General features: G+C 35.9%; 1 protein-coding gene across 2 annotated transcripts in view; it reads right to left on the bottom strand.

Annotated features, from left to right (window-relative positions):
• The window catches only part of LOC105495129 (protein kinase AMP-activated catalytic subunit alpha 2), a 63,383-nt gene that overhangs the window by 14,740 nt on the left and 36,559 nt on the right, over positions 1 to 12,084 (bottom strand). For both annotated transcript variants that reach the window (XM_011764356.2, XM_071092530.1), the window contains exons 3-5: positions 3,825 to 3,918; positions 2,811 to 2,955; positions 1,470 to 1,557 (exon numbers count right to left, since the gene is read on the bottom strand). In XM_011764356.2, coding sequence (XP_011762658.1) covers positions 1,470 to 1,557; positions 2,811 to 2,955; positions 3,825 to 3,918 — 327 coding nt within the window. The remainder of the gene's footprint in view (positions 1 to 1,469; positions 1,558 to 2,810; positions 2,956 to 3,824; positions 3,919 to 12,084) is intronic.

Here is a 12,084-nt window from a genome sequence, read left to right on the forward strand (position 1 = left end):
TGTAGCTTAGGTGACAGAGCAAGACTCTGTCTCAAAAAATATATATATATACATATATATGTGTGTGTGTGTGTGTGTCTATACATATATATATAGAGAGAGATTTAAAACATTAAAGTACTTTATTAGTACTGTGTAGACAGTATCCTGTATCACATTATCCTGAGTACTTACCATTTCCACTCTTATCACCTCCTAGCTCATATGACTAAAATTAGCTTTGATCCAGATAACCTATGCTTATAGTATTATTCCTTTTTTCTCTTACATTTCGACAGCATTACAATTCCCATGATAGCATATTACCATACTCAAACCTGGGTCTGTGGTAACAAAGTAAATCTCTACTATTCTAATGAAAAGAATATAATCTGTTTATATAAAAAATGGTGATTGTTTTCCAAAAGAAATGGTATGAATGCCACGTGTGAGTATAAATCTAGCAGCCACACTGGAAATCATTTGCTGTATTCTTCAAACTCCTTGCAATAGACTGAATGCTTATGTCCTCCCAAAATTCATGTGTTGAAATTCTAACCCCCAAGGAGATAGTATTAGGAGGTGGGGACTTTAGGAGGATGATTAGGTCACTAGTGCAGAGTTCTCATGAATGGGATCAGTGCCCTTATAAGAGCGACCCCAGAGAGATCCCTCGTCCCTTTCTCCATGTGAAGTTACAGTGAACATACGGTAGTCTATTAGGAAGCAGACCCTCACCGGATACCAAACCTGCTGGCACCTTGATCTTGGACTTCCCAGACTTCAGAACTGTGAGAAATAAGTTTCTGTTGTTTATAAGCCATCAACTTTATTGTATCTTTCTTATAGCAGCCCACATGGACTAAGATAATCCTGTATCTGCTATTTGCAATAATACGTTTACCATATTTGCTCTCATAGGATTCTGTTAACTTTCAAAATCACACGTTGATCACTGTAGAAAGACTTGAGTTTACCATTGCAATCTGTATTACATTTTTATAATGTACCAATGAATAACTTACATGAGTAACTACACAATCTCTACTTGTAGTTTAATTTCATGAAACAATATTGTCCCCCAAAATCTCATTCTTCCAAAGACAAAATATAAAACAATGCTCTATATACATCGGAAAATACGCAAGGTATTATTAAAGAACTATATCTAATAAATAAATAATGGCACTAGCTTAAATTTAGCAAATTCTTACTCTCTTATCTGCACTTTTGTAAAACGAAAGATATGTTAAATCAGGATCCACTTCAATTATTTTTCTAATGGGAAAACTTCGTAAGTATATAATGACATCTAAATGAAATGTTTAACATTTTTTAATATAACCATTATCCCTTTAACAATGGAAAAATAAATGAACAATTCATTTCTACCCTGTTAAAATCTTACCTTCCATAGAGAATATATTATAATTAAATGTTATCAAAATGACCTCAAGATTACAAAAAGCTTATGCTTCACTGATTATTACCTGCCTGAGATGACTTCAGGTGCTGCATAATTTGGAGATCCGCAACTAGTTCTCAGAAACTCACCATCTGACATCATATTAGATAATCCTAAAAATAAAAGTAATGTTTACCTGGTGCTAGATATTTTTAAAAGTAGATAAAGTCATATAAATATGAGCAAAATTTCAAGTCCTTGATCCTGCATACGTCATTGGTTTTTTTAGTGCTAAAAAAAAAAAAAAAAAAAAAAAAAAAAAAAAAAAGGCAGTGGAAAGCATTTAACTGGAAAGAGACCATCTCAGAGTGCTTACACTATAACAAAAAACTAAAGCACATCACATGTATGAGTGAAACTAAATTTCCTTTCTAAATAAAAATGTTGATTCCCATCACAAATGAGGTTATTCTGAAGCATATTGACTTTCCCAAACATGAAAACATCAAAATATTATTTACCTTTTCCATAGTCAAAAGAATAAAATACAGACTACTACTTTTTTGCAGAAGCCTCTTTAAATTCTATAATCAGAAACCAGATGGGCCCCAACTCATAAAGAGATTATGTTTCAAAAGTTAATTTAGAAATATTTAATTCAACATAGAAAAAATAATCTATTGAACCAAAAATCTAGTTGAGCTATAGTACTAAATAAGTTTCACGATTTAGACAAGGAAGAGAAATAGAGAAAGCGATTTCCTAGTTTTTAGATTAAAGACAAGGTATAGACCACAAATAAGCAACAATAACTGGTACCTTTCTATCTCTCTCTTTAATCTCTCATTTCCTAGTCTTTTTCTCAAATACCCTAGTAAGGCATCCTTTCCACATACATTTATCCCAGAAAGTGTTTGGAGTATAAAAATCACATTTTATGTGCTTTTTACCTCTGACAAAAACCATTCTCTAATGAAGTTATTAGATGTTACCCTAAGGACCTCTTTGTGGATCAATTCAGAAGGGCTTTTTTCCAACTGCATGCAAATTTTCAGGTACCTCGGTTTATATGCATTCATCAGGGAAAGTGCCCATACTTTCATGAGATTTTCAAAGAAGTTTGGGACTTCTCCCCTCTCTTCAAAACAAACAAACAAACAAACAAACAAACAGTTATGCATCATTTCCTTAGGAGAAAATGCAGATTGAATGGATTTATCTTGATGACAGCCATCTAACTTCTCTGGAGGTATCTGCATTTTTAAAGTGTATTTAAGTGAATAGAAAAAGCTACTGAGGAGATTTCAGCTAATCCCTTTCCATGGTACAGAATGTACAAGGTTGACATGGAAAGTTCTTATTTCAATGAATTGTTATGCTTTAAAATGTAGCTAGTACATTTCTGAACAACCCTGGAGTTACATACCAAAATCAGCTATCTTGGCATTCATGTGTGCGTCCAACAGGACATTCTCTGGTTTCAGGTCTCGATGAACAACCATATGCCTATGACAGTAATCCACAGCAGACAGAATCTGTTGAAAGAGCCGCCTGGCTTCCATCTCTTCAACCTATCAAGCACAAAAGAAACTGCATTAAGAATATCTGGGGCTGGGCATGGTGGCTCACGCCTGTAATCCCAGCACTTTGGGAGACTGAGGCAGGTGGATCACCTGAGGTCAGGAGTTCGAGACCAGTCCGACCAATATGGTAAAACCCCATCTCTACTAAAAATACAAAAATTAGCCGGGCATGGTGGCATGTGCCTGTAGTCCCAGCTACTTGGGAGAGTAAGACAGGAGAATTGCTTGTACCGGGAGGCAGAGGTTGCAGTGAGCTGAGATAACGCCACTGCACTCCAGCCTGGGCAACAGAGCAAGAGTCTGTCTCAAAAAAAAAAAAATAATATCTGATACATCTATTTAACAAGATTTTTAGTTTCATAATCAGGCTACATATAATTAAGCAAGCTTGAATTATGTTGGAATTCTCAACAAATCAGACAAACCAAAAGCTTGTCAAAGCTCAACATGTCAATAGACAAGTTTTTCTTCGTTGCTAAGCACTAATATTTAAATTTCAATTAATATTATTAAATGTGCACAATGTTTTGGGGAATTGACAGTAAAACAAACTAAAGCAGGACATACGTGAAAGTGCTAAGACAAGGAAATAACTGATGTTCAACATGATTTTACGGAACAGATTTTGAAAAGCATAGGCATCGTGTTGGCAATTAAGTGGAACATGTTTTCCAAAATCAGTATTTCAAAAGGTATGCTTTTTAAGAAAGAAAATTTGTCTAATACTCTATATGTTTAGTTGAGCATTATTATAAAAGCGACTTCAACCCTGAAGATATCTTTGCATTGTGCTATTTCCCAATACTTTCTTTTTTATTAGTTTAGAGGTTTAGTGTACCAGATAGTATGTTACTCACCCGTCCATGCTTACAGATGTAGTCAAATAATTCACCTCCAGACACATATTCCATTACCATAAAAAAATCTGTTGGAGTGCTGATCACCTGGTATCTTTTTTGTTAATAAAAAAAAGTTAACGAAATATGTTACTTTAACCAAAATCAACCTGGTATATCTACTCTTGCTACAATTTTCTATTTCAATGTTTTATAATACTTTAGGCAACAAATTATATGTTATCAAAATAATCACAGAGCAATAAACATGGACCATTACAAAATTATTCTATTTCTTGAGGCTGATGGCCATTCCTTCACATTCTCCCTTTCATGTTTACATAATTTTTGAAATCTTTCCCTCTTCAACAACTAAGTTAAGCATTGATTTTTTTCCATATAAACAAAAATTTGTTTACAGTCAAAGGAGATGAGGTATCACATATTTAAAGATAAATAGAAAATATACTTGGGCCAGACATTGTGGCTCATGCCTATAATCCCAGCACCTTAGAAGGCCAAGGTGGGAGAATCACCTGAGCTCAGGGCAATGTTTTGGGGAATTGACAGTAAAACAAACTAAAACAGAATATACATGAAAGTGCTAAGAAAAGAAAATAACTGATCTTCAACATGATTTTATGGAACCGATTTTGAAAAGCATAGGCATTATGTTGGCAGTTAAGTGGAACATATCTTCTAAAGTCAGTATTTTACCAGCCTGGGCAACATAGCAAGACCTCATTTCTGTAAAACATATATATATTTTCCTGGACACATAATATGATACTACAGAGATACATTCAGCAAAATCCAGAAAGTGAAAAATGACCATTTCTTCAACAAACAAAATGCAAGAAAAAAAGGCAAAGGATAAACTATATGTTAAAAGTAACTCAGGAGACATATTGACCAATTATGCTGAATAGACTTATTTTGATTCTGATTCAAATAAACCAACTTAAAAAAGCATTTATGAAACAATCAGGAAAGTCTACATGCTGATTAGTGGTGGATAATGTTGTTAATTATTTTAATAAAGATGTGATAATGATACTATGTTTATGTTATTTAGAATTTAAAAAGTATTTTCTAGAGTAAATACTGAAGAGTTTACAGATTAAAAAGATAATGTTGAGATTTGCTTCAAAATAATCTGGCATAGGGGAAATGGGGAGAAACAGATAAAACAATGAATTGACTATTGTTGAAGCTGAATAAGACATACATGAGGTCGTCTCACCGCTTTACTTTTGTAAATGTTAAACAATTCCCATCATGAAAAATTAACTCTGTGTGTGTGTGTGCGTGTGTGTGTGTGTGTCTGTGTCTGTGTCTGTGTCTGTGTGTCTGTGTTTCTAGGCATCCAAAGCTGGGCACATTAAAAACTAAGAAAAAAAAATTAGCTTTATTTGATAAAAAATTTTGGCCGGGCGCGGTGGCTCAAGCCTGTAATCCCAGCACTTTGGGAGGCCGAGACGGGCGGATCACGAGGTCAGGAGATCGAGACCATCCTGGATAACACGGTGAAACCCCGTCTCTACTAAGAAATACAAAAAACTAGCCGGGCGAGGTGGCGGGCGCCTGTAGTCCCAGCTACTCGGGAGGCTGAGGCCGGAGAATGGCGTGAACCCGGGAGGCGGAGCTTGCAGTGAGCTGAGATCCGGCCACTGCACTCCAGCCTGGGCTACAGAGCAAGACTCCGTCTCAAAAAAAAAAAAAAAAAAAAAAAAAATTTTTTTGCCCAAAAACTACAACTTACACCCCTATACACAATTTTACCAAACCAAGTTTTGGAGACTTTAAAATTAGTTTTGTTTTTTTTTTTCTTTTGTTTGAGACAGAGTCTCACTCTGCCACCCAGGCTGGAGTGCAGTGGCCATGTTCTTAGCTCACTGAAACCTCCACCTCCTGGGTTCAAGCAATTCTCTTGCCTCAACCTCCCGAGTAGCTGGGAATACAGGCATGCACCACTATGCCCGGCTAATTTTTGTATTTTTAGTAGAGACAGGGTTTCACCATGTTGGCCAGGCTGGTCTCGAATTCCTGACTTCAAGTGATCTGTCCGCCTTGGCCTCCCAAAATTGCTGGGATTACAGGCATGAGCCACCGCACTTGGCCAGAAGAAATATTTTTAATGGCAATCATTAGTCTTTGGGAAGAAACATGGCAAGGTATCCTAATTTATATAAAATAAATGAATATGACTGAAGAAGAATTGAGACTATTTCAAATGAACTTTGGAAAGGTAATTAAACCGAGAACTCTAGAAGAAATAGTTTCATAAAAGCTATCTTTATAAGCACCAAAGTGAATAGCGTAGGACAGGTGCATCTGCTGTAGCACCTCACTGTAGGCTGGTCTGATTTAGTAACAATTCTCAATCACTTTTGTGCTCTGTACATCCTAGATGGGGCACAAAAGAAAAGAAGTGATGACATTCTAATAAATAAGTTTAGCTGCAATTTCTGAGTATATCACAGGTATTCAACAAATATTCTTGGAATGAATTATTTCACGAAACCTCTAAATCCTTAGCAGCCACTGTCTTACACTAAAAGCCAGTCTAGAGCAATGAAAACCATAACATTACTAAGCACTTACTGTCTGCCAGACATTAAGCTACTAAATGGTGACACAACATTTATTGAGTACCTACTTGTACTCGGTGAGACCAAAAGTTGGTGTCTCTACTCGTGGAGCTTACAGTTCAGCCAGAAAGACAGACATTAAATATTCTCTTCAAACACAAATATGATCTCCAGTAGCCTCTCAATTTAGAATCTTCAGAGGTTTCCCATTGCTCTTAGGTCCTGAATAAATCAGGCCCTTGCCATCTCTGTTGTTTGGTCTCACCTTTGAGTCACAACACTGAGTCACACTACATTTTTCAGTGTTAGTCATGCTGTACCTCCTCCTGCTACAGCTCCTTTGTATAAGCTGTTTTCACTGACCTGAATCCTATACTACGACCTAAGCCCTAATCATCCTTTAGATCTCAGCTTAAAAGTCACTTCCTAAGTCCAGGACTTCCTAAGTCCACCTTTTTGCACTCACAGATGCGTTCCCCTGAGCTTCAGAACACGCACCTCAGTTTGTAATTATATGTTTTTATTATTACAATAATTTGATTAATGAATATGTATTTAGTAGAGTGCCTATAACAAAGTAGGTATTTATGTAAATGTATAAATTAGCACTTTTAAATAATGTGAGTGCTTGGAGCCAAAACCAGAGTAATCTAAAACTGAAAAGTCATAGCAAAATTACAGCAAAACTTCAACCAATCAAATTTCCCATTGTCCCCCACCCCTAACCAGATGGAGTAGGGACAAAGGGAAACAAATTTCATAAGGAAGGAGTCCTAAAAAGACAGTTTTACATTAAGGATTTAGTGGAAAAGGCAAATTCCAGGATTACGCTCTAAGCCTGGCCTGAGTAAGTCAAATCTCTTGTGCTCTCTAAAATACAAGTACATTGAAGCATTATAAAAAATTCAATCATGAATCATTCACACATGTCAGTATCATTTTCTTAGTACAGCAGAGAAGTAAACTAATGTACTTTAAAAATTTTTCGGAAACAGCATTTCTAATTGGTAAAAAAAAAAAAAAAAAAAAAAAAAATTAATTATCCAGAAAAATCCTAAGCATTTTCCAGTTGACCAAGTTATATTCATTTTTAGGCAATAGCCACATAAAATAGTATACAAAAATAAAAAAAAAAAGAGAAATCTTTCCAAAGTTAGCCAAAAATCAACATATAGGAGTACACCTTTTTGGTGATCAAATCTATCGAGATTTTAGAATATTATTTACGTAGCTACATACACATAAGTTTTTTCTTTAGTTAGAACTCAGTTACATAGAAATGTATCAATCATGCTTGGTTCATGACACTTGTCTTCAGTAGTCCATGAATGATCTTTTATTTAATTACTATTTTTAATAATGTAATACCTACAAACCCATCACTCAGACAAAAGGCCAAGACCTTGACAACAGCTTCCATCTAATTCATACAGGGATCCGCCTTACCCATCCCATTGCTTCTCACCCAATGTAGCTGTCATCATGAAACCCCTGTTAATCCTTTCCTTCCCACCTCTTTTATTCAGTTTATATACGTACATATGCATGTGTGTATCCCCTCTCTCTACATATATATATTTGTATATTTGAATAATTCAAATTCATATATACGTTAAACTGTTCTTTGCTTTAAAAACCAGGTATCACGCTCTATGTAATATTCCAGTAGTTATTTTATTGAGATTCATTCCTATTGTTGTGTTTGCTATAGTTATTTGATTTGACCATTGTTATAATATCCTATTGTGTTTATTCATCTACTCTACCACTAAAGAGTATTTAGGTTGTCTCTACAATGTTGCTATTATTTGCTGCTGTGAACATTAATATGGTTTGTATATTCATCCCCTCCAAATCTCATGGTGAAATGTGATTCCCAATGGTGGGCATGGGGACTGGTGGGAGGTGATTGTATCATGGGGATAGATCCATCCCTCATGAATGGTTTAGCACCATTGCCTCAGTAATAAGTGAATTCTTGCTCAGCTCCTGAGAGAGCTGCTTGTTTAAAGGAGCCTAGCTCTTCCTCCTTCCTCTCTTGCTCCCCCTCTCACCATGTGACAACCTGGCTCCCAGTTGCCTTCTGTCATGATTGTAAGCATCCTGAGACCCTTACTAGAAGTAAAAGCCAACACCATGTTTCCTGTACAGCCTGCAGAACTGTGGGCCAATTAAGCCTCTTTTCTTTACAAATTACCCATCCTTCAGTATTCCTTTATAGTAATGTAAAAATGGACTAATATGAACATTCTTCTATATGGCAAGATTTTCTCCTTGATATGTACTGATGAGTATAACTGCTGAGTCACAGTTATTGTGCACGTTCCAATTGAAAAGATAACGCCAACTGTTTTCCAAAGAAAGTTTGGCAGTGCTAAAATCTTCAGAAAACTGGTGGATTTATATATTCTCCAACACTTGCAAAACACTATATACATTTCTTCGTAGAAAATGTTGTGTCTTTTGCCCCTGTTTATTGAGTTGATAGTGCTTTTCTTATTTATGTATGGACATATGGAATAAGTCAAATTTTCTATAACATTCTAGAGTCTAAGGTAATTAATGTCTTGGTTATTAACTTTGTAAAAGTGTATGTTTTCAATCATCATTTCACATTGAATTTGGCTTTCACTTCCTCTGTAAACAAATCTGTACATATCTCTAAAGGATAACTTAAAGAATATATGTGTGTATGCATAATATGCAATATTGTTATCATGTATAAATATCAAAAATCATGAATGTCATCAAATATCCAATCAGAAGATTTAATTATACAAACGCAATCAATATATTGTAATTGGTTGATTTGTCTCTTACGTCTCTTCTAATTCATAGGTTACTCCTCCAACTCTGTTGTTTGTTTTTCTTACATTCTTTTGTTGAAGAAACCAGTTAGTCTATGCTAAAGAGGATTCCACAGTATCAATGTTGTTTTTCCGCATAGCAGCAATAATGCACAATTTCTAACCCACTCTTAAATCTAGAGATGTGATCAGATTTCAGTCTCATTTTTGCAATTTTTGTTTTCATTTGAAAGACTAGGTAGTGTAGTGTACCTCTAGCCAAAGGCATATAATGTGTCTCTTTTTCTGATACAGTGGAAGGCACTGTTGATTAGAGCCTAGATGCATTAATTCACATTAATTTAATGAAATTTTAAATGCTGGCAAATTTGCATAGTCTAGTAATGAATGAACTCTGATCTAAAAGAAATTCTTACCCAAAACTTCCTCCCTCAAAAATCTCATTGTCTTTGAGGTGCAGGCCATCAGATAATGCCTCCTAATACCTTTTCACATTATAGTCATCAATCAATCTTCTTACTAACTCCTTCTCATTCTGAATTAATGTCTTTTTCCCCATTGCTACCACAGTCACTGTTTTAGGTATAAGTCATATCTTATAGATAATCTGTGATGTAAACAGACATGTTAACATCATGGTGCTCTAGAGTTCAGTCCTTGAACTTCTTGTTTATCTGTACTCATATCTTTAGTAATTGCATCCAGTCTTAAGGCTTTAAATATCTTAACATATGGCCTTTAAGTTCTTTGAATGCCTCATTTCTAACTATCTTTTCTTCCACCACACATAGCCAACCACTCCGTGGTCATATACTTTCAAAGACTAACTCCTCCGATTATGCACTGGATTGTCTCCCACACCTACCAAGGGACGTGGCTTCTATAATTAGCCCCTCTTTCTTCTGTATCCATTCCTTCCTCTTGACTGAATCACTCCTTTTGGCATACCAACATTCTATAATATCTCCTATTTTAAAAAGCTAACCTTGTTTAGACTCCACATTCTCTTCTGGTTACCACTCCTATGTCTCTCCTCTCCTGCCTATAGTTACTATCTCCCCTTTTTTATCTCATAGGCCCTCTTAAACCCTTTACATGAGGTTTTTGTCATCATTCCAATAAATTGGTTCTTTTCAAAGACAACAGCAACCTCCATGTTGCCAAATCTAACAGTCAATTCTCAGTTCTAATCTTACCTCAATATTCACCAGTAAAAGGGACAGTCGGTGATCTTTCCTGAAACATTTTCTTCTTGTGGCTTCAAGATACCCGATTCCTCTAATTTTCCTCCCACCTCACTGACCATTTTCATTCTCTTTTACTGGTTCCTCCTCATTTTTCAGACATTTTAACAGACATGTTAGTGTCATAGTGTTCTAGAGCTCAGTCTTTGGACTTCTTGTTTATCCATACTCACAACCTTGGCGATTTCATCCAGTCTTAGAGCTTTAAATATCTTAAATACAGTCTGTCTGCTGATGGCTTCCAAATTTATCTCTCTAGCTTACACCTCTCCCCTGAACTCCAGATTCACTTATTCAACAGCCTACTTACATCTCTATTTGGATGCCTAATAAGCATTTCAACTTCATAAAACCAAAATTAAATTGTTGAAACCACCCCCCTAACATCCCACCTCAAACCTGTTCCTCCTACAATCTTCTCCACTTCAGTTACTGGCAATTCCATCCTTGTTTTTTTGCTGAGGCCAGATGCCTTGGAGTCATCCTTAACTTCTTTCCTCTCAGAACTCACATTTTATCTGTTAGCAAATGCTGTTGACTCTACCTTGAAAGTACATACAAAACAAGGTTAATTCTCAACACTTCTACACTATGCTCTATTCCAAGCCAACATCATCTTTTACACAGATTACTGCAATTGATTCCTAATTGGTTTCCCTGCTTCAACTCTTGCTCACCTATAGTCTAAACGTAAGTCAGATCACATCACACCTCTAATCAAAGCCTTCCAATGGATTCCCATCTTACACAAGAGTAAAAGCCAAAGTCCTTACAATGACCTACAATGCCCTGCACAACTTGGCTTTATGTCTCTGACCTCGTGTGTTATTCTAATCCTCCTAGATCGTTCTGCTTCCTTGATCTCTGGCCTGCAGGAATTTCTACTTTCCTTTGTGTTTGCTCTTCCTTCTATATGTAACATTCCCCCTCCAGATATCTACATGGCATATCCCCTCACCTCTTCACTGTCTAACGTATGACATAAAATGTCACATTTATTGTCTTTCCCCACCACCCTTCCACCACACACTAATACAATCTCCATAATAGCAAGGATTTTGTTGTTGTTGCCTTTTTGTCTGCTGCTATATCCCTAGTGCCTAAATGGTGTCATTTGTTGAATGAATGGATCAACCAACAACCTGCCTTTCTAGCCTTATTTTTCCACTTCCCTATATATACTCTGTGCACCAGACTGTTTGTTCCCAATACACCATATTCCTTACACTTTCATTCTTTTGTTCTTGCTTGGACTCCTAGAGCCGTCAGAACCTTGTTCAAACGTCACCTCTTTACGGAGCTACAAGTAATTATTGAATACCTACTACTGTGCTAGTTGCTGGAGAGATAAAGATGATATATGATATCTCCATTTACATGTCTAATGGATTCTTAGCTTAACATGGCCAAAACAGTATCCTTAATGTTCACCTCTCTCTAATGTTTCTTTTCCATTCTCCCCATCTCAAAAAATGACACCACTATCACTACCTAGTTGCTCAAGCCAAAACCCAAAATCCCAGTTGCTTAAGCCCAAAAACAAAACAAAACAAAAAAAAATCCTTTATTTTTCCTCCTTATCTAACCCATCAGTAATTCATTAGTTCTCCCTTCAAAATACATATCAAATCCATCAGTT

Source organism: Macaca nemestrina, chromosome 1, assembly GCF_043159975.1.
Source record: "Macaca nemestrina isolate mMacNem1 chromosome 1, mMacNem.hap1, whole genome shotgun sequence".
NCBI lineage: Eukaryota > Metazoa > Chordata > Mammalia > Primates > Cercopithecidae > Macaca > Macaca nemestrina.